We start from the raw sequence: 24,375 nt of genomic DNA on the forward strand, positions 1-24,375 counted from the left end.
GGGAAAGATTCCTGGTGGGAGTTTTTTGCTCAAGGACTGCAGAGTCGGGCTTTTTGTTATTAAGGAGCCCTACTGCCACATCAAACTTTAGAAACGAGAGCTAACATCTTAGAACCATAACTGGTGGGAAAGGGGGAAAAAAAACTGGTTCAAGGAGTATGAAACTGATCGCTCAGGGAGTCAAGGCTGAAGGTGCCTTATTCCCCAAGGATCTACAACCTATCCTGAAGGACGACCCATCACTCTCACAGATCTTGGGAGACAAGCCAGTCCTTGCTTACAGACAGCCCCCCAACCTGAAGCAAATACTCACCAGCAACCACACACCACACAACAGAACCACTAACCCAGGAACCTACCCTTGCAACAAAGCCCGTTGCCAACTGTGTCCACATATCTATTCAGGGACACCATCATAGGCCCTAATCACATCAGCCACACTATCAGAGGCTCGTTCACCTGCACATCTACCAATGTGATATATGCCATCACGTGCCAGCAATGCGCCTCTGCCATGCACATTGGCCAAACTGGACAGTCTCTACGTAAAAGAATAAATGGACAAATCAGGTGTCAAGAATTCTAACATTCAAAAACCAGTCAGAGAACACTTCAATCTCTCTGGTCACTCAATTACAGACCTAAAAGTAGCAATATTACAACAAAAAAACTTCAAAAACAGACTCCAATGAGAGACTGCTGAATTGGAATTAATTTGCCAACTGGATACAATTAACTTAGGCTTGAATAAAGACTGGGAGTGGATGTGTCATTTCACAAAGTAAAACTATTTCCCCTTGATTATTTCCCCTCCTACAGTTCTTGTAAACTGCTGGAAATGGCCCACCTCGATTATCACTACAAAAGGTGTGTCCGTCCCCTCCGCCCTATCCTTCTGGTAATAGAGCTCACCTTTCTGTATGGTAACACCCATTGTCTCATGTTCTCTGTGTATATAAATCTCCCCACCATATTTTCCACTGTATGCATCCGATGAAGTGAGCTGTAGCTCACGAAAGCTTGTGCTCTAATAAATAGGTTAGTCTCTAAGGTGCCACAAGTCCTCCTTTTCTTTTTACGGATACAGACTAACACAGCTGCTACTCTGAAACTTATTCCCCAAGTCTCCTGTCCTCTAGCCTTGCTAATCTAAGCAGCAATTTGAAAACCTAAAAAGACTCCACTGGAGATGACTGGACTTCTAGTACATATTAACCCCCTGCCGACATAGCTAATGGAGGCATTTTGCGACACAGGGCAAGCCTGACAAACAAAATTTAAGGCAGATTCTTTAACCCTATCTGATCTAAAGATGAACCAGGGAGAATAGCTCTCATTAGTGTAACCATTTTTCCCACTGTTGTCAGGCCGATTTCAGCAGTCCTAATGGTGTCATGAAAAGGTGTAACCAGGAATTTATACACAAGCAGTGGTCCTCTGCACCTCTTCCCACTATCCACAGTATATTCATAATCTGCCAAGACAGACATGATAGTAGATCTGACAGAATCTTAACTAGCACAGTGAAGAGAGCAGCCTGTCTTCTGATTAAAATACCCCCAACCCAGTGCTGCTATAAGAAATATCGCCTCCAGGTGGCATACCTGGCACACAGTTGCTTACCCCAACGACAACGTAGATCATACATTGAAGGGGGAAGAGAGAGTAGCTGAAGCAGGAGTCCACAGCTCTCAGAAATATTCAGAGCCTGCTTTCATTGAACTCACTGGTGCCATACCATGCCCCTGGGGAGAAGGATAGGGGGTGGTTCCTTGGTTTTTTGCAGAGCATTGCATGCCCGTGCACGCTGTTAGTAAAATGGTCTCGTAAGGAAGAATTCTCTGGGACAGGATGACCAGAAATAACCTCCTGCTTCCAACTGTTTGCAATGGAGCACACCTCTGTGCATACATACAGTGCCAGGGGAGAACACAAAAATAAAATCACCAGGAAGCCAAGCCTAAAATCCCAACCAGCCTAGAGAGTCTGAGTTCTTAACTCAGAAGCACTAGGTCTGTGTCAAAACAGCTGGCAAAAAGGTTTTTTGGCTGGCCCTGTATCACCAGGTCTTTTCTGAAACTGTTTACAGTAATTCCCTTTGATTACAGTGCTTAACTAACTGCTCCCCTGCTGCTGAGTTCAGACCGCACAGGCATCTCCCTTGATTTTTCCTTTCTTGTTTGTGTTTGCTTGTAAAGCACTGTGGAACGAGGGGAATTTTTATTATTTTTTCTTTTGCCTTCTTACTTGCATCAGAGCAAATTATAGTATTAAAAAGGATACAGCTTCACAGACTTTATGTGTAGCTGATCTAATGGTCCTTTCTAATCTGACCCCCTGTATAACAGGTCGTAGAATTTCACCCAGTTACTTCTGTATTGAGCCCAGTAACTTGTATGTCTCTCTAGATATAGATAGGTTTCAGAGTAACAGCCGTGTTAGTCTGTATTCGCAAAAAGAAAAGGAGTACTTGTGGCACCTTAGAGACTAACCAATTTATTTGAGCATAAGCTTTCGTGAGCTACAGCTTATGCTAAAGCTTATGCTCAAATAAATTGGTTAGTCTCTAAGGTGCCACAAGTCCTCCTTTTCTTTTTGTAGATATAGATATAGATAGAGATCCTGATAGATAACTATAGGCTGTAGATGGGAAAAAAGGCACAACATAACCCTAACACCTGAAGACCCGAGGTTATGACAAAATGGGCTGTGGAAAACACCGACACAAAATATCACTGAGGCCAAGAGTTTCACAGATTCAAAAAGGACTCGACACTTTCAGGGATAATGAGAATATCCAGAATCAGAATAGTAAATACTAAAATAGGAAAGAGTTTTGGAAGGGATTTAAACCCTCTTGCCTTGGCTTAAGCCAACCGCTGCATGGGATGAAACATTCCTTGGAGGGCAGTTATTCCATGATTGCCCGCTACAAGGTTGCTCACACCTTCTTCGGAAGCATCAGGTACTGACCATTTTCAGTGATCATGATCTGGACTAGATGGACTGACCCAGTCTGGCAATTCCTAGGCTCCTCCTCAAGCCCCGGTAAAGACTTCCACAGGAAAGACTCGCACCACAAGATTTTAGAGAGTTCCATCACACTCAGTTTCGGCTCTTGGAGCTCTGAAAGAATTGGGAGCTGTTACCTGCCAATGCCCTTGCTGTCAGTAACCACTTGGTAGCTATCCTGGGCTTTTGCATCTTTCACAGATAAGCTGGAATTTAAAGCCTTTTGACACCAGTTTTTCCTCAGGATACTAATTTCCATTCAAACCTACAGGCTTGAACACTCGCCTGCTTACAGTAGAACCCAACAGCTTGTCAGATTATCACACTGAAGATTCCCATGGGGTTCTTTAATGCATCAGAGCACAAGCTTTTTAGACAGCCAGCAAGCTTTATCTTTGTTAAACTAAAATCTACTCCCAGTGGTATGTGGTTTCCCTCTCCACTGTTGGGGGATAAAGGGTTATAATGAATGGACCCTTAACCAGCCTCAATTGTGTCTAATTAGGCAAGTAATCACGAGTTCAACTAATGGTTGTAACTCAAGTTGTAAACGCAGCTAAAAGTCTAAACAGACAATAAGTTCCAGTGCCTTATCTCATCTTTAAGCAGCCTTGCATCAACAGCGGCTTTTTGGAAAGGTCATGCAGAGCAGTAAGTAGCAGGAGGCATACTGTACCTCAGAGCCATGTCTCTAAACAGAGTGGAAAAAGCCCACGGCACCGCTGTACATTTAACATGTGCAGCAACATATTTGGAAAAGAAGCCTCCCCCCGCCCAGACACCCCCCAAAAAAAACCCCACAGACTTCAGCAATTCACTGAAATTAGATGGGGCAAATGCTACTTAAGGAGGTGGTTCTAGGATGGTGCCACACAAACCTAGCATTCCTGAAACTCTGCTATCCACCCAGAAATGGTAAATAGTACCCAAATTTCAGATCCCAGCAAATTGTCCATCTGTGATCAGCAATTTTCTGGCTTAGCTGAAGAGAATTAAACTGTCACAGCAAAACTACTGTTTTTTCCCTCCACCTTTCCCATGAATAGATGGTAGGGGTGGGGGAGGCTTTTCACATGGGAGCCCCAAGCTAAAAACGCATAAACCACTAGTCCAGACTCCTTTATATTGTACTGAGGGCTTGTTTATACTCCACTGATGCAGGGATTTAAGCATGATCAGAAACCCATTGAGTTAAATTGGAGAATGAATTATGGTATCAGCTTTTCTTTATAGTGTACAGAACTTTACAGCTGATTGGCTAGGCCTCACAATGGTCATGTGTAGCAGGTATTGTTATCCCCATTGTACACTGTAGGTGAACTAACTGAGGCACAGAGTGGTTAAGGGCAACATTTTGAAAGCGCGGGGAGTCCAATTTTAGATTCTCACCTTGGGGCACCCGGGCCTATTTTCCAAGGAGCTCAGCACTCACAGCTCCTCCTGACTTCAGTAGTAGCTACAGGGGCTCAGCATCTCTGAAAAATCAGGCCCCAGATGTGCTAGATCAAGCCCCCAAGTCGCTGGTCAAAGTTGTGCTTCAGCAATTGGCCATGTTCATGCAGCAAGTTGGTGCTGGAGCTAGGAACAGAATCCAGGACTCCCAGCCTTGTGTTCTAACAACAAGGCTATGCTTCGTTCTCAGTATTAACAGATTAGGTTGTAAATGTGGCTGGGAAGGATGAAAATAGCATTGCTCAGAGTGCAGTGTTTTTTAAAAATTCATGGAGGTGGGGAGAAGGGAATAGAGCAGTGGGAGGGACCCCTTGTGTTTTGCTTTTCTAGAGGCCCTAATTTTTTAAAATCGTAATCAGTTCCTTTTTGCTTCTCATTGACTGCAGTAATAAGACAGGACCAATTTAAACTCGAGCTCATCACCTCTGTTCTTGCTCTGATGATATAATCCTTCTTGTCAGTCTAGGCCCATCTCCTCTTTTGCTCTGTCTAAAGAAAAAACAGACTTTACAGTGTATGTGAAGTATTTGCTAATGGCTAATGAAATTAAACTAATTGGAGTGTGATATTGTTCCTTTCGAGGTGACATTAACATGCTCTCTTCTTTGAAGATACTTCTTTGATGTTACAAATGCTTGGTTAAAAAAAAAGATGAGATACTTATTACATTGGGACTAAATGGATTTTTCTTTAACGTCCTTTAGTAAATGTTATAATTGGCTACAATTTCAATAGCTTGTATTCCTATTGTTTCTCAAACCAGCATATAAAAGATGAATGCACCTGGCTGCTATTAATTTTTAGCTACACAATCATCTTGGGGAAATCTTCCCATTTATGACAAACAAAGCATTCGCAAGGTGGCTAGCACAGCACTTTGCCACTCTTGCAAGAGTGGCAATCTCAAACCTTTAACAATGCTTGTGTGTTTGTTATTATATTGTGTTAGCGCTTAGAAACCCAAACCAAGACCCAGGCCTCCTTGGGCTAGGGGCTAAATGCAGAGTGAGAGACACTCCCCGTCCCAATAGACAAGGCAGACGAATGCAGGGGATTGTGAAACACAGACAGAGAGATGAAAGGACTTGCTCAAGACCACACAGCAGGACAGCAGCAGAGTTGGGAATAGGACCCAGGATTCTTGACTCCAGTCCCATTATTCAGTGAACCACTCTCCCAGTCTTCCCTTATTAAGCTGCTCTGCAAATCATTTTCTGTGATCTTTACACAGCTGAATTATTATCGGTTTGTACTATAGGGACATACAAAGCCCCCAATCATTGATCAGGGCCCCACTGTGGTGGACATTGAACAATGAAATATACACATCTGTCTACATGACCCCAGGAGCAACAAATCATAGACCTGGCCAGTTTTTGCAAGGGACACAGGGAAAACTGACCTAACCCATTGACTCTGGTACAGTGCATACTTTACGGGCTTGATCTGATGCTCCCTGAAGTCAATAGAAGACTCTCTTAGACGTCACTTGGGACCAGCTCAGAGCCCACTTAGCTCCTGAGAGACTTTGATCACAGGCTCACACTTGAGATCCTCTCAGGGGATCATATTGAACATTGACCAAACTATTATAATCTTCCAGCTTTGGTTAACAACTTTATTGCTTAAAAAGTTCTTCCAGTATCTTCTCTGTGTACCCATAACCTCGTTTTGAGCAGCTTAGGTAATTCCTGTTCAAAGTGCTACGTTACTTCATGGTATCTGTTTACAATGGAAGTTTGAATGGAGAGAGGATGTCCCCAAAATGGGAACAAATGGCAGCTCACACTATCCCTTTTCATTGCCTAGGGTGTATGTGATAGAGGGCCCCGCTCTACACACACAACACAAAACATATTTCTTACACAGTAAGGCCATGTCTACACCACCACTTACTTCGCTATAACTCACGTCGCTCAGGGGTATGAATAAGCCACTCCCCCAAGTGATGAAAGTTACATAGACCTAAGCACCGGTGTGGACAGTGCTGTGCCAGCGGGAGAGTTTCTCCTGCCAACATAGTTGCAGCCTCTCACAGAGGTGGATTTATTATGCCGATAGGAGAGCTCTCTGCCCTCGGCATAGAGCATCTTCACCAGACGTGCTAAAACTGTAGTGCTTCTAGCCTGGACTAACTATCCTTAAGAGTTACCCAGGCACCAGAGAAAGATGTACTCTTTGTTCCTCAGAACACAAAACGCCAATCTAAAGAGAAGGTCTAATTCCAGAGCAAAAGGAAACTTTGTTTTCAGAGGTCATGTCGGTTTTCTTTTCACATTTGCGTAATAGCTTAAAGCTGTGGGTCTGGAATATGGACGTCGAGATCTCCTTTACAATTGAAAATGGAACATGAAATAAAAAAAGCCGATGGAAGCAAGTCCTAAGGCTTCAAGCTCTTTTCTCTCCAGATGTGGACTGAATTGCTTTTATGCTTAGATGTTTCCTAACAATAGTGAAATCACTTTTAAATATTTAAGTACTGTAGAGCTGCATGGGAACAGGAAAATGTTTTGGTGGGATTCACATGTGAAAACACACACGGGCACACAAAAGAGAACTCTTCCCCTCTGCCCCATCCCTCCTCATTCCTCTCTGTGCCATGTTGTATTTCAAATTAAGAGAGATTAAAGTAATGTGTGTACTTTAGTGGGGAGGAAGTTGGGGGCTTTTGTTTTTAGATTCCAAAAGCTTCCAAAAGATTCCACTTCAGGAAACCAATTTTTGTTTAGCGGGTTCGGATAATTCACTCCAGAATTTCAAGATACTTCAAAATATACAACAAATTCAACTCATACAGCGTTTCTGATTACAGCCACACTTCAGTGCTCGTGTGTGTGTAGGTTTTTAGCTATTAGTAACTCCATCAGCATTCTCGATCCTGTCTGATACAGCCGTGCTGTCAATACTCATTAGGAACTGACATACAAAGCTGCCTTAGCTGATCTGTTTAATAGCTTTCCTCGCTGCATTTATCCTTTATCCCTCTTCCAATGTGTAGATTTATTATCACTGCTAATTATCCATTGTCCTGTGTTGACTTGTTTGCTGGAAACAGGTAATTCAATAACACTGCAACCGTTCAGGTGGAATGAAAATTGCACTGAAAGACCCATAATTAGCTATCTTGAGTGGGAAAAACACAGTCAAGTTTTTCTAATCAGGGCAGATAACTTCATCTCCTTTCCATATACTTATCCTGCTCAGTGCCTTCTGTAAAGCAGGTTAGCCGATCATTCAGCACCTCCTACAGCAAGTTAGAGATTAGCTGCTGCCTAGCAAGGTAGCGCAAAACATTAATGTTCCTAGCTTTAATGCTTTGGCCCGCTGCTGTTTAGCCTCTGCCAGATCAAATGTGGCACCACCCACAATGAAAAACAGATGGAAGGAGCCTTTAATAGTGCAGTCACTGGAAGCGTATTTAGAGCTATAGAACAAAACCACCACCATACACAGGCTAAGATTTTCAAAGCAACTTAACATATTTGGCCGCCCAAGTCCCAATACCACTGATAAAAACAGAGCATCCAAATTCCCAAGCCAGAGCACACACAGACACTTGTACATTTTTACGGTTAATCTGCTTAGAATAGCCTCTCTTTTTTGCTGTTATGATTTTTTTTTCCTGTTTGCAGAGTGCTGTAAATTTACAAGCATGTAGAAGAAAAGGTCCATGCTCTAAGGACTTCACAATCTACTCCCCGTATACAATACACCCAGCGATAGCTCACACGAAGGCTTTTATATAGAAAGATCAACACAAACCCTCCGCCAGTGTCAGTCGGGATAGCTGTGTGGGAGTCAACCCTGCTATGCCGATTTACACCAGCCCCAGAAAGCAAGTGGAAGAGCAATGAGATGCGGGTTAATGCTACACTCTGGCCTTTCTGGGGATAGCTCATGCTGTTACAGGTGGACTACCTATGTAAAGAGATACAGCAGCTAGTCTGCTTATCTCCCATGCCCACAATGTTATCTCAACAGCTATAGGAACCAAGAATTCCCAAGCTATCGGAACCCACCACCATCCAGCAACGATCACACACTGTTTCCCTCAGTGCTGGGTGTTTGAAAAACTCAGCGAATAACATACAAAAAAAAGCAAGAAATAAACAAATACACCATGCCTGGGGACAACATGCAGTGTGTGTTTCTTTAGGATGATTTTGAATGTGAATGCATGTCATCGGATGTAGGGTTTGCTTTGGCAGGGACCCACATACAGCATCTACCTCACCAGGCAAATGGCCACACAGAAGGTTAAAGCAGCCTGTAAGCAACCTTAACATACACACTGGCCATTTTCCAGGTTTCTTTTTTTAAAAAGACATAGGCAGCCCATAGAGGCCTGGGCCAAACTTTCCTCTCAGATACATCCACGTACCACTATTGAAATCAATGGATTTACACCCAGGAAACAGAGTCAAACCTGGCCTCACCTGCCATTCAGTAAACGCAAGAGAGATAAATCTTAGCAGCTGACAGACTGGGCCACACAGTTTATGCCCCAGGAGATAGTGTCACATTATTTTTCACCAGTGAATATCACCTGTCACTTCATATTCTGGTGTTCTATGAGGAGCTAAGACAAGGCCCTGCTCCCTTCCACAGGGCTACTCTCTTGTAGCTACCCCATGCTTCCACCTGACACCCAAACAAAAATATTGTACGGAGCAGTTCCTTCAGCCCCACCTGCCTCCATTCTCCACTGAGTAGAAGAATGGCTTGGACGGCTATTTCGCGTCCCATCTGGATTTGGTGTCCTGCAGGCTGGAGAAAGAACCCAGGCTAGTGTCGCTCCCCGGCTCCCAAGGTGCTGCCCCTTGCGGATATTGGCCTGCCTCAACTCTCCCTCCACGTCACTAAGTCTGGGCCCAAGCCAGACAGGAGGGCTAACCAAGAGCTCTCTGGGCTGCCCCTCCATTCCAGAGCAATTTAACTCTGCATTCCACAGGATGCTGCAGGACCTGAAACAGCACAAGGACTTTCCCTGCTCTACTCTCGTCCACTGGCTCATCCTTTGAGAAGTCCAGCTCTAATGGTTCAGGCCACCCTGCCTCCGCCTTGTGCCACAGAGCCAGTGGGCTCACCTGGGTCCCTCAGTTCCATCCATGGAGCCACTTCCTGCTCACATGCCAGAACTCTCAGGCACCCGGGCCAAGCAAATATACAGGTTATAAATTCTGACTATGGGTGTGATGCTGGCAGACCAGGGGCCAACTCTTGCCAAGGCTTTGGGCCTCAGCTGAGCACTGCCAAATTCATTTCTGGGAACCAATCCAGCTCACCTGTGTGTTAGCATGGTTAAGATGGATATTGGACATGTATGATTATTCACCTTATTAAAAAAAACAAAAAAAACCCAACCAGTATAACTAGTGCTGTGCAAATCACTGAGTTTTCAGTTCAGTGGCCAAAGATTTGTTTTTAAATTCCCACCACCAATCAAAACAATTTGGCGAATTCGACCCAAATTTGCCAAACGTTTCAGTCAACCGGCATCTGCATTCTTCTGTGGGGAGGAAAAGATTTATCTGAAAAAAATCACCAGCTCTAAGTACGACCTGTTCCGAAAATCATCATCAACAACCAGTCTTGTCTATTACAGCGGGTGCAACAGGCAACCTCTGATGTCTGCTCTTTCCATTTCTTGCTATTATACCACTGGGCACATAAACAGCATCCATGCGCAGACAATCTGAATCCTTCCTGAGCTAAGAAGTATATCCTCAGCTTTCAATGAGGTTGTCTCTCTCTAACTCACTTTTCAGGGAGATAAAAGGCAGTGACACACATATTTCAAAGGGATATCCCTGCCCACGCAAAAACAACACACCACATTTGCCTCCTTTGGATTTCTTCTTTCATCACAGCTATGCTTGTTATAAGGAACACATCTTGTCTTCACTGCTTGAGAATACTGATTTTAAATAAAAAAGCAGCAGAGACAGAAAAAGCTTCTTCTAACTCAGAGGTTCCACTCAGTAAACAGGTAGCCTGCAGATTATCTCACCAACTAAACCAAAGCTACAAATATCAGAACACTTCCAGGATTCCTAAAATTCCCCTGTTTTAATAAAAGCCTTTTATCTTCCAAGCGACACTTCCTTCCCTACAGGCTATTCTTGTCAGCAGTTGTCAACTATGTATTCATCTAATTCATATGAGCCTTCGACATAAACAATTTCATGTGCAGAAAACTATGAGAAACTCTGGCTGCTTGAGGCTGTAAAAGAACAAATGTTGCTTATCACTATTGAAATTTCTCTTGAATGTAAAGCCTGGTAACAGGAAAGGAGATCCATCAAATATTTTGGTGATTAATTAGTTTGTCGGTCTTTTTCACCCTCAAAAGATTGTCATCTGGTTGGTAGGAAAATGGCTAACGTATCAAATAGGAAGGAAACACATTGACTTTTGTTCCGATCCACTATGGTAATGCTCATGTTCCTGTGTACTGCCTTTGCCATTCCTTTCCCAAATAATGAACTTAATGTCTCTTAAAATCAATAGCAACTTCAAACATATTAAAATAACACCAAACAGGTACGTGTGCAGCCCAAAACACTGCTGCTTAAATAAGTAAAAGGATGGAGCCATTCCCTTGAAGTTCTCAGGACAAAACCATTGTGTGTGAAGCCAAAGCTGTGTCATGTCATTTGCAGCTAAGGCAAGTAAATGAAGTTTACTGCGCCAGGTGCTTTGCTACATTTAAACATTGTGCTGGGGGGGGGGGGGGGAGAGGGGCGGGAAGGGCAGGGAGCAAGGAAAGGCGGATTGTGCGGGGGGGGGCTGATTTTGCTTAGTCTGTAGAAGAGAAGAATGAGGGGGGATTTGATAGCTACTTTCAACTACCTGAAAGAGGGTTCCAAGAGAATGGATCTAGACTCTTCTCAGTGGTAGCAGATGACAGAACAAGGAGTAATGGTCTCAAGTTGCAATGGGGGAAGTCTAGGTTGGATATTACGAAAAACTTTTTCACTAGGAGGGTGGTAAAGCACTGGAACGGGTTACCTAGGGAGGTGATGAATTCTCCTTCCTTAGAGGTTTTTAAGGTCAGGCTTGACAAAGCCCTGGCTGGGATGATTTAGTTGGGGATTGGTCCTGCTTCGAGCAGGGGGTTGGACTAAATGACCTCCTGAGGTCCCTTCCAACCCTGGTATTCTATGGGCTTGCCTACATGGCGATTTAGTGAGTGGCAAGACAGCAATCTAATATGCTCTAGAGTCATACTCTATGCCCCTGCTACTACGCATTAAAAGTTCAGGAGTATATTTTGATGCTTGTTTTAGTTACCGTGATGCATCATGCCACAGCAATGGCCAGAAAAGGCAGCACCCCTATTGTGAATTGGGCACTCATTGTAGAACCCTGGTGTGTTTTAGGGGTTTGGAATCCTAGCGAGGATTTCTTCAATGTCCTCTCTGTCTGGGGGGAGAGGGGAGATAGATGAGAAGTGGGTTGCAATTAGGGGGCAGTTGTAAATATGAGTCCACCCCACCAACTAGCTTAGGCTACTCCCCCTTTACATCAGCGTTCGCTACTGACAGAGAAACAGAGGCAAAACCAACCTACCGTACCTCAGTACAAACTGTTCCACGGTGGAATTGTTAGCCAGAGTCACAAAGACATTCACAACTTCTCCTTGCTTGACCGGCTTCGATGGCAGCCAGATGACAACATTACCGTCCAGCCTCAGCTCTGTCAGCTGAGAACTCTCTGGGGCTCGATAGAGGCTCACAGAGCCAATCCTCTGCAAGTGGGACATGGTCTCATCCGTACCATCCTTCCCTGGCCGGATGGCATTCCCCTTCCTCACATCCTCAGTGGTGCACTCCCCGGTCTCATCCCCCGGCTGGATGGTGTAGTAAAGTTCCACAGGGCTCCCTTCTGACTGATCTGTCGTTTTCTTGCGGCCAGCCACCACCGTGGGGGGGTTAAACCAGCTTGGCAGGAGTTCCAGCTCTGCCACGCACAATCCCAGATCCCCCTTCAGCCTGCAGCTGCCTCGGACTTCCCTCGTCTCGCGGAAGGCAAACACCCGCAAGCAAGGCAGCCTCTCCGTGGTACTGTAGTCATCCCAGTCCCTGCCCACAATGTAGAAAAGGATCTGGACTTTAGGCTTGCTCAGGTAAATTTTGTCGCTCATGATGCAGGCTTTAAGTCTCCAGTTAAAAGTAAACTTGCTGGTGGATCCAAAAAAGTTTGAAGTTAACAGTAGGTCATGGGGCACTGCTTGTTCAACGGAAAAAGGTCCATAGCTGGCATTTAATACAGGTGGCCTCTTGGCTTTATATGGGAAAAAGGACTCCACCCGAGACTGCAAACTGGAGTTTCTCATGAAATCCTGATTGGCTTCTTTAAGGAAAAAGGAAGTCTCAGCACTGAAGATCCGATAGCTCACAGGTAGATAGGTTGGTAATGAAGAAAATCTCTGTATATTGTCCAAGACCCCTCGACAATCTGTCACTATTAATAATAATAATAATAAAAAAAAGTTAGTAACCTGGAGCTTCATGGACTAGGCCAAAAGCAATGTATAGGTTCAAATTAAAAAGTTTCTCTTGACTCCAATAGAGCCATCTGCCACATTATTGTTCAATTAGTTATGATGGAAAAATGATTACAGTTAAACACTGGATTCTTCTGTAGGTCACATGCATGGCAGAAAATGTAGGTATTAATCTTGCCCTGTATTTATACATTTCATTATATATACACAATATATACACACACACAGTGGTCTTCAGCATGATACATTTGTCTAGATTTAATTTAATGCTGTACATCCACTAATTAATCCTTATAACATTCTTCATTACCTCCAATTTACAGACGGGGAAACGGAAGCATTACAATTCAGTGACTTTTGCCCAGGGCCACCGATGAAGTCTGTGTTGGAGTCAGGATTAAAAAAAACAAACAAACCCACAAGTTCCTGAACTACACTGCTTCCCAAACCGATTGCAATGTTTGTCACCAATGTGCCTTGTAAGGTTGCCATCCATCCTGTTTTCTGGGACAACCCCAGTTTCCTCGAGGTGATCCCATACCCAGACCCACTGCTTCTCCCCAACCATTTTCAGGATTCACCATATGGCAACACTGCACTGCAAAAATGCTTTTGACGAAATGTGAGGAAGATGCAGCAAAATATCAAGTTGAAATAGGATACACTGACATCACAGAAGAGGAGTGTGCTTCATTTGGAGAAACACATATTGAGAAAAAAGAAAAGGAGGACTTGTGGCACCTTAGAGACTAAAATTTATTTGAGCATAAGCTTTCGTGAGCTACAGCTCACTTCATCAGAATGCATCCGATGAAGTGAGCTGTAGCTTACGAAAGCTTTTGCTCAAATAAATTGGTTAGTCTCTAAGGTGCCACAAGTCCTCCTTTTCTTTTTGCGAATACAGACTAACATGGCTGCTACTCTGAAACCTATCAGTAAACTACTAAATCTTTGCACAAGCATTGAAGGCGACAAGAAAAAAAACAAAAACAAAAACCCCACAAACAGTTCATTCATAAATTGGTAGAGAGAGTCCTTTTCTTTCCCATCTATTCTACCTTCTTATAAACTTTCTTTCTGCCTTTTTAGTCTCTGTTTAATCACAGCATGCCCAAGGCATTCAGTACATTGGTAAGTTCCACTCACCCATAGCTCTTGAAATCCTGCTAATCACTTTCACTGTAGGAACACTGGCTAGCAGATCAAAGTTAGTTTCTGTTCTACAGCCAAAGAGAGACTGCTCTACAGATTGCTTTTCAAAAGAAATGACAAACATTTCTCCCGCCTCCCTTCCACGCTCCAGAAACCTTGTTTCTGGGTCACTAATTCTAGAAGCATGAACAACAAGGAGTCCTTGTGGCACCATAGAGGCTAATAAATTTATCTGGGCATAAGTTTTCGTGGGCTAGCATGGTTTGCACCTCTATAGTTTAAGGTTGTGCTGGTATCTCCTATTTTCAGGGCTACAGATGCACCATGCTAAAGACACCCGTGTGTGTAATATATGTATAGCTATAAAATCTCAAATCTCTAATGCATATGCACCCTGATGTGTGAGATCTAGTACACACAAGAGTGTCGTGTCTGTAACATCAGTAATAAAAACGGGTGCCAAGGTTTTGGCAGGCAGGGCCTCAGCTGAGCAAATTTTTTTTTTAATCAAAATTTGATTTGACTGTTTTAATAATTGTCAATTAGATGTCCACTGAGGCAAACAGGTGATTTTTTTTCTCACCAACAACCCTACCTACTCACTCTACTAAGATGGACCAAAACTGCAAAAGGAATAAGACAGCTGATGGAAAGATGTACATATTTGATAACTTAAAGACATTTTCCTCCCAGGCACATTAGGAGAGTCAAGGTGATTCAGTGGGGTGAGCACTGAGTTGGGAATCCAGAGACCAGAGTTCTAATCCCAGATGAGACAGTGATCAGCTGTGTGAAGGATAGCTCAGTGGTTTGAGTATTGAACTCACAACCCTGGGTTTAGCAGGCTAGTCTTTGAGGGGGCCATTTAGGGATCTGGGGCAAAAGTTGGGGATTGGTCCTGCTTTGAGCCGGGGGTTGGACTAGATGACCTCCTGAGGTCCCTTCCAACCCTGATATTCTATGAGTTTGGGCAATTTGCTTCCCCCCTTCACCTCCAATCTATCTTGGCTGCTTAGACAGTAAGCTCTTTGGGGCAAGGAGTGTCTTTCACTATGTGTTTGTACAGTGCCTAGTACCAAATCTGGCAAGAGGGAACCAAATCTGGTTGAAGTACCATTGCAATACAAATAATGAACTGGTGTCAAAATGGGTGGGTGCAGTTTTCAAATTTGATTGCTGAGCTCAGATGCCCAGGAGCTGGGCACTCTGCTGTGATCAACCCTTTGGTTTAGAAGAGATGGAGGGCTGCTGACAGCGTGTTTTCTAAGGGGGCCTCTTGCCTTTGGAATTCACACCCTTGCTCCAAACTATTCCAAATTTATTCGGCCTTCAGGACATGCTGCAAACCCTGGAGCTTTGAGACATACAAGAGTGGGAGAGGGGCTGATGTCCCTGGGGAAGGTGCAATATTCATAACTCGAGTCTACATTATTGTTGCTGTGAGGATTGAGAGGTGTTGCTGCACTTATTTCTTGGAACTGCCCACAGTGCCTGCTATCAAATCAAAGTTAGGTGTTTACACTATAGCCACAGAGCGCCAAATCCTCATCTGGTGTAAACAGAATCTTAGGACTGGAAGGGCCCTCGAGAGAACATCTAGACCAGTCCCCTGCACTGATGGCAGGACTCTTTTATCAAGATCATCCCTGACAGGGGTTTGTCCAACCTGCTCTTAAAAATTATGGCTAGGCAGCAGTTCTGCGGAAAAGGACCTAGGGGTGACAGTGGACGAGAAGCTGGATATGAGTCAGCAGTGTGCCCTTGTTGCCAAGAAGGCCAATGGCATTTTGGGATGTATAAGTAGGGGCATAGCGAGCAGATCGAGGGACGTGATCGTTCCCCTCTATTCGACATTGGTGAGGCCTCATCTGGAGTACTGTGTCCAGTTTTGGGCCCCACACTTCAAGAAGGATGTGGATAAATTGGAGAGAGTCCAGCGAAGGGCAACAAAAATGATTAGGGGTCTGGAACACATGACTTATGAGGAGAGGCTGAGGGAGCTGGGATTGTTTAGTCTGCAGAAGAGAAGAATGAGGGGGGATTTGATAGCTGCTTTCAACTACCTGAAAGGGGGTTCCAAAGAGGATGGCTCTAGACTGTTCTCAGTGGTAGCAGATGACAGAACGAGGAGTAATGGTCTCAAGTTGCAGTGGGGGAGGTTTAGATTGGATATTAGGAAAAACTTTTTCACTATGAGGGTGGTGAAGCACTGGAATGCGTTACCTAGGGAGGTGGTAGAATCTCCTTCCTTAGAGGTTTTTAAGGTCAGGCTTGACAAAGCCCTGGCTGGGATGATTTAACTGGGAATTGGTCCTGCTTCGAGCAGGGGGTTGGACTAGATGACCTTCAGGGGTCCCTTCCAACCCTGATATTCTATGATTCTATGATTTCCAATGATGGAGATTCCACAACCTGCCTAGGCAATTTGTTCTAGTGCTTAACTACCTTTACAATTAAGAAATTTTTCCTAAGGTCCAACCTAAACTGCCCTTGCTGCAATTTAAGCCCATTGCTTCTTGTCCTATCCTCAGAGGTTAATGAAAAATTTTCCTCCCTCCTCCTTGTAATAACCTTTTATGTACTTGAAGACTATTATCATGTCCCCTCTCAGTCTTCTCTTCTCCAGATTAAACAAACCCATTTCCCCCCCCCCCCCCCGAATCTTAGAATCATAGAATATCAGGGTTGGAAGGGACCCCTGAAGGTCATGTAGTCCAACCCCCTAATCGAAGAAGGACCAATTCCCAGTTAAATCATCCCAGCCAGGGCTTTGGCAAGCCTGAATCTCAGTCCCCAACAGCATAAAAAAAATAGTGTTAAAGTAAACAGCAAAGCTATCTGAACAGACTGGTGCACAGAAAAAAAAGAAAAGAAAATCTTTGCTTTTATATTGTAGTCTAATGGTTTCCACCTTCTGTTCTGCCTTACGTAATGGAGTACTATAATTGTGCTGATAGCTGGACTGCCTTTTTATTTTAATACAAATTTCAAGCCTCTACTACCTGATAAAAATCGGTTATAAAACATTCTTTTCACTTTGAATCCTAACCATGTGAAGTTGCACATATAGAACATTATTTCAGAGGTTTTTTTCCTACTCTTCCATCTCTTCCCAATAACTTTCATGCCCTCTAACTCGCCTCTAGTATAACTAATTATCAACAGACTACATGTACTTTTTAGAGTGGCTGCTGATTAGACTCACAGTCTCCTGTTCCTAAACTGATCAGAGAATCTATTCAACACACTGGCTAGTTTTTCTGAATTTTATATTCTAATGCATGATTTAAAATGAAGCATCCATTAAGCCCATGCTTTATTCTGCTTGAAAGAGTGATCACATTTTCATTTATTTGTTAGAAGATTAGCATGAATACCCTAAAAGGAAAATTATCTTTTAGAGTATAATTAGGAATCAAGTTCATAATGATGGTTGGATGTGGTGGTCAGACATCAGGGATGAATTTCTCAATATTAAACCTACTCTTGCTCAACCATTAAGAGAAAGAGTTCTCACAAAGAGCTATGGAATAGAGGTCTGTCTTGAGAATTCAATAAGGCCTAGATACACAGTTTTCTGTACCCATATGCTATGTTGGTGGGGGTGAGGGAAGTGATTTATAGCCCCTAATGTGGGCACAGTTACATCAGTATAAAGACAGGTTTCAGAGTAGCAGCCGTGTTAGTCTGTATACGCAAAAAGAAAAGAGTACTTGGGGCACTTTAGAGACCAACAAATTTATTTGAGCATAAGCTTTCGAAGTGAGCTGTAGCTCACGAAAGTTTATGCTCAAATAAATTTGTTAGTCTCTAAGGTGCCACAAGTCCTCCTTTTCTTTTATCAGAATAAAGGTGGTCTATTTCCATATAGTAATAAACTATACTGGTATAAGCGCATTATACCTGTATAAATGCACCCATATTAGGGAAGTTGCATTACTTTCACAAGTATAGGTAAAGCAGTACACTTTTTGTGTATACAAGGTCTAAATTTTGGATATCTCATCTGAGAAATTCCTTGAGAAAGAGGCTAAATCACCATGTCATTGGGATCAAATAAGCTGAGCTCGCATTTCGAACACGGAAGAAAGTCTGAAAGTTGGAGTAAGGGAGGAAACAGGTAAGGATCAATCCTGCATCTTTAGTTAGAGCGTGGATTCTCAAGCTGGGACTTGCAAACAGATGTCAGCACTTTGCGTGAGCCCTTTGCCCTCCCATATTACTAACTGGAAAGGGGCTACACCTAGGCAGAGGGGGGCCCCCAGTATGGAAACAGGGATCCCAAAATGGAAAATGTTGGGAACTACTGAGCTAAACAATTAGACAAAAGCAAAAGTTAAAGCTTGAAAATCATTGTTCCCTTGTGTCTTTTTGTAACAGCCTCGTAACTTCTTCAATCCTGTGTCAGACATTTTCCTCTTGTACCATACACTACTGTAGGGTTTCATCTGACCACAAACATGAATGCTTGATGCACATCATCAGCTCCAGTGTGACACCCAAGCTTAAATTCCTATATTCTACCAAGGTAGATTGCTGAAACTGGATCTCAAACCATGAACTCTGATCGAGGTTCTTCTCTCTTGGATATCAAGGTGAGAGGAGACAAACATGGAACTGAGCCCCAGGCACCGGCTTCAATGGAGCTGTCATAAAACTCCGATATTTTAAAACCATCCTGCGCGGAGGTAATTTTGAAATAACTTTCCCTTGGACAGGAAGTTACGGATTTGGATGCTGGGTGTGAGGGGATCGGCCAACCGCCAAGCACACTTGCTGGTTGATGTTTAAAGTGCCACTGAGCCTTCAAGGAAACCATCTGCCTCTTCCCTCAGACAGAGGGCCCGGGCAGAGGAGGCCAATGAGAAGCAGAAGGAATCCACCCTTGCCAAGGACTTCTCCTGAACCCTGTATGGCCCAGGGAATAGCAGATTTCATAATAATCCTCCCAGGGAGCAAATCACCTGGAATGGGGAGGAAAGAGGGAGAAACGGCCATCCTCTCTCTGCTTCCACACCAATCCGCAAGCTGGGCTGGGGCACTGAAAATAGCAGCCTATGCCTCCCTCGTAGACGGTGCAGAGCACATCACTCTGTATTGGCCAAGCCAACCCGTGAGTCTTGTGGCACTAACTCCCCTGACTCTCCGTACTGCCCCTGCCTCCCAGCATGGCCCCACCAAAGAACAGTCCACCCGTGGCATTTGGCACTGTCCCCACCTGCTTCCACCCCCCCCCCATACACACACACACTGACCTCTCCCCTGGTGCGCCACACTGCCCCTGCACCACTCCCCCTTACCTGGTGCTCTGCACTGTCGTCCCCTTCCCCCCATGGTACCCCATACTGCCCAGTGCCCTGTCCCCCACCCCCAGCCCTCCATCCCACTTCTCGCACTGCAAATCACACAGTCTAGACCTGGAAAGACACATTAAGGGGAAAAAAGCTGAGAAGATATTTTTAAATCCACAAAGCTGGTCTCTTCCCCTCTAAAAGTCACTGGCTGCATTTCCTTGCTCCTTTCCCACTATTCTGCCACAGAAGGCAGCATATTTAGTGGCTGTAGAAGGTACAGAACTCTCAGAAATCTTCCTTTTACAACTAGAACTCAGCAAATACGGCAAAAAGTGCCTGTAAATATTCACACAGATTTCATAATGACCATAATTGTTTTCCCCATCCCTTTTGTGTTCACTTTCTGGAAACGTTAGGCAGGAGGTCAGACTTGGTGATCTAATGGTCTCTCTGGCCGTAAAAAAAACCACTATGAAAATTCAAGGAAAGGGAACTGGAAAAGTTGCATGACAGGCCATTTGTACAAGCGAGATTTTCAGTTCACACATTTATATGCACCAGGAGTGCCTTCACATCCAGCCAGGGAACAGAAAACTTAACCAACATGACTTATTTGACCAGTCACATCCTTGTGGCAAAAGGTCTGCAACTAGTTCCTACAGTTAAAAAGAAAGGTGAAAACAAATCTGTCAGATCATTCGTATACTGAATACATTTGGGGAAAACTGCAATCCATTTACACACATCGTGTAGGCAGAAAAGGAGGATCATTTTGTCACAGAAATAACTGATCGCAAATTGTTTGCTCAGCTCTATTAAGAATCCTGATTTCAGGAAACTGGGAACCAAAGTCCTGTGATGAGGATATATTAGTAGTGGTTCCCTATCTGGTATCAAAATCTCATGTGCTACATTCATGCATGTGACTGCAGCTACCCTTGGCAACTAATAGGACCTTTTATTTTAAAGCGGAGATGTAGCTTGAACCTTACTTAATCCTGTTTGCCTGGAGTCACTGATGCTACAACAAGGGATGGCAGGAGACGGCACATCTAGATATTTTCAACACATTTCATATTTTATTAAAATAGTCTGAAAATTAATTAACTTTCTTTGTTCAATATGTAGCGTTTCACTTGTTTTGAAATGAAAATTGCAAGGACATTGATGAATGGGTTGTGTAATTTCACCAGACTTCCCCCCACAAAATTCCTGCATTCTTTGGGGAAATTATCTTATGTGACTTATTAAAGCCAAACTCCACACTGAACATCAGCAGATGTTCATGGGCCGCTCCTGAACAACTGTACAAAGAAGAAGTACTTTTTCCTCTTCTCTTCTTTTCCAGCAGAAGAAAAAGAGAGCAATCACAGAATGGCGAGCAGATGTGTCTAGGGACATAAAAGAAGGTAGATCAGAAGTTTCTGTTTGCCCTCTCTCTTAACACAAGAGCAAGGACTTCCAATGAAATTAAAAGGTGGGAAATTCAAAACTGAAAGGGAATTCACGCAACGTGCAATTAAATAGTGGAACTCATTGCCACCGGAAGTCATTGCGGCCAAGAATTTAACAAGATTTTTAAAAAGGGATTGAACATTTATATTGATACCAAGAATATCCAGAGTAGTTGTAAATAATGACAACAACATTTTTGGAAGGGATATTAAATCTCATTTTGAGGGTTAAGCCAAGCTCTAGCTATGGGAGATCAGGATGACACCTAATGTCGGGGGACAGACTATCCCACATCTGCTCTTGTGAGGTTCATAAACCCTGTTTTGAAGCATCTGATACCAATCGCTGTCAGAGGATAATGAACTAAATGGACCTTGGGTCTGATACAGTAGGACTATTCCAGAGGCCAGTGGTACTGATTCCTGTGTGCTAAATCAGGACCACTGACTTTATTTATTTTTAATATACTTATAGTTATTAGATTACTTAAAGTTTTTCCCTAGTGCAAAAGAGGGTCTTTAGTGCCTAATCCAGAAATAAAGTCAAATACTTATAGAATTAGAAAAGTGAACACCATAAATTGATTTTGTGTCATTTCATGACAGACCACACACTGCAATTTATGTTTGGTTATATGGTTATATCTGCCTGTCCTTTTGACTATGGAAATTAGCAGTGCCCTTTCCTTTGCAAACCTGCCTTCTCCTGCTCATTCTTGCAACTGATGCATATGTCAACCAAAGACTGCATCTGACATTCAGGAGTGAAATCTATAAACCGTTTTTCAGATTGGTTGATGACCTTAAAAGTGTATGCACAATCGTGTATGTGCAAAGGTCAAAGAAAGTTACAAAAAATTGCTCCCATTCTCAATGCTGACGTTATGGCATGTCTGCTTTGGTAAGGCCATCAGACATACACTACCTACTTCATTATTTAAAGTCAAAGATTTTATCTGATATTGGAATTTCAGTTAACAAAGGGCTTTGTTACCAGATGAGCTTTGGAAAAGCTAAGTTCTAGGTCAGGCATCGTTCACACAACTTCCTTCCTCCTGCTACTAGATGTAAAATGTCTTAAGAGCGATTTACAATAGGTAAATGTCATATGAAGTCATTTGGTTCCAGTGAGGTCTGCCTTGTTGTGGTATGCTTCATGGCTCCTGGGGAAACCCAAAGCAGTAACACGTAAACAGATTTGGTCTGATGCTTACAATGAGGGAGAGGGAGTTGGCACACCTCAGTTCTATTCTTGATTCTGACAATGACTCACTGTGACCACAAGCAACTTCTCTGCAACTCAGTTTACCTGCCTAGAAAATAAGAATAGAAGCAGCTAGTCAATGAAGCCTCACTGGTAATGTTTGTAAATAACTTTGAGCCAGATTTTTAAAAGTATTTAAAAGAGGCAGATCAGCGCCCAGGGGGATTTTCAAAAGCAGATAGGACCCTAACTCCCATTGAAACCAATGGGTGTTATGCTTCTAGCTTTATCTTCAGGCACCTAAATACCTTTAAAAATCTGCCCCTTTGAGATCATCAGCTGAAAAATTTCATATAGAAAGGTAAAGCACTGTTATTTTTAAAAGCCTGCAAAAATGGACCAGTGTGAGTCAGAAACTGAGACGAAAGAAGGATCTGGGATCAAGATTTCATAAAGTAATTAGTGATATGGGATGCTTCAAGCCCAGGGTGTCCCATCCGAGACACCTTGAAGGGGCCTGACTTTCAAAGGATGCCAGTTAGCCCGGTCTGAAAATCAGGTCGATCCAAAATGAAGACACACAAAATCACTAATCACATTTTAAAACCTTGGCCAAGGTTTCATGCTTTGATCTAATACACAAAAAGCTCACAGTTTGAATACATATTATGGTTATTAAGGTATTGTAAATGGAAACATACACATTACAATCATGGGAGCAAATAGCTCTGCCCTGGACAATATGCCAATTCTTCTAGCCACATCCTTCTCTCTACCTCCCTCTATAAATAGCACTGTCCTTTCTTCAGCTGCTCTAGTCACTGCTCTGTTCAGACACTGAATTGTTTTATACATAGTCCACATTTAACATGAGACTGGAGCCTAGATCCTGAAGTGTGTAACTTTGCTCCACTGCCAGACTTCAATGGGAGTTGAGGGTGCTAAGAACATGGCAAGAGGCACTCAGAACCTCACAGGCTTGAGCCCTAGAAGAACAGAAGACAAGAAACTATATCCAATTAATGAAATGCAATGTTTTTCCCTATTCACACACACACTTTTTCAAAGAGCTACATTTTCAGAAGCTAATTTGTAATAATCTCTCCAGAATCTTCTCTAAAAAGACCACAGACCCTTGCAATACTGAGCTAAGAAGAGCAGTAGCAGCAGATCATTAGTACAGTACTTTCAGGACCCGAGTGCTTAGGACTGATAAACTACTTTTAGGTCCTTAACGTTCCTGGATTGCTACACTGATGCTATGGATTTTTGTTTACCTACTTGGGTGTTTTTTCATGTTCTAATTGTCTACATGTCAGCCCACCTTAAGTGCAAGCAGCAGAGCAAACCCCTTTCCAAGGTAACAGCTCCATGTCCTTGTCAGCACTTTCCCCAGGCCCATCATCAGAATGAAAAGTTTATAGAGATACCACATATCAGTTCTGTTGGTTATGTGGTTTGGATTAGTGGCAGTTTTAAACAACTGCATTCAATAATCCTTTCGGCTTCCCATTGCTTTGTCTATGGTCTCATAGGAGACATTCTGAATATCAGATCAAAAAAAGTTTGATGAGCAGAAAAGCAACTCTGCCACCTCTCCCAATATCTGTCATAGCATCACACATTTAACTATACCTTAATTTAGGCCCAAACTCTGTAAACATCACACCTTGTAGTAAATGCTTCCAGGATTAGACCCTAAGGGTATGTCTACACTGCAACAAAATAATAATAAAAGAATAAATAAAACAAACAATAAACCTACGGCATCAAGACTCAGAGCCTAGGTCAACTGACTCAAGCTTGCGGGGCTTGGGCTGCGGGGCTAAAAATTGCAGTGTAGACATTTGGGCTCTGGGACCCTGGTCCCTTGTGGGCCTGGGATCTACACTGCAATTTTTAGCCCCAGCCCTACAAGCCGGAGCCAGCTGACCCAAGCCAGCCACAGCCAAGCCATGGGTCTTTCATTGCCATGTAAAGTACCCTTAGACTATAAACTCTTAGGAGCAGGAACCAAAGGCTTGTTTCTCTGCTGCCTTACTTATGCCTCATTTACACCCATGCAATGCAAAGTTGGTGTAAATCATGCCATTCTGATTTGGTAGAATCTACCACTCTGAGCGCAAAGGATTCTTAGTGCAACAGAGAATCTGGCTCTATTTCTTTTACTGCTCTATGAACACTGAGGGCCAAATCCTTGGCTGGTGTCAATGAGCACAACTCCACGGATTTAAATGGAGTTCCATCCATTTGCACTAGGAGCAAACCTGAGCCGACATCTATTTAGGGTGTAGTGTA

The 24,375-nt window shown here is 43.3% G+C and overlaps 1 protein-coding gene across 1 annotated transcript in view; it reads right to left on the reverse strand.

Moving 5' to 3' along the window:
- TMEM132C (transmembrane protein 132C) overlaps window positions 1–24,375 on the reverse strand; it is a 298,136-nt gene that overhangs the window by 201,168 nt on the left and 72,593 nt on the right. The window contains exon 2 of the mRNA XM_084648976.1: window positions 12,042–12,930. Coding sequence (XP_084505102.1) covers window positions 12,042–12,930 — 889 coding nt within the window. The remainder of the gene's footprint in view (window positions 1–12,041; window positions 12,931–24,375) is intronic.

Source organism: Lepidochelys olivacea (assembly GCF_965140295.1).
Source record: "Lepidochelys olivacea isolate rLepOli2 genome assembly, chromosome: 15".
NCBI classification, from domain to species: Eukaryota; Metazoa; Chordata; order Testudines; family Cheloniidae; genus Lepidochelys; species Lepidochelys olivacea.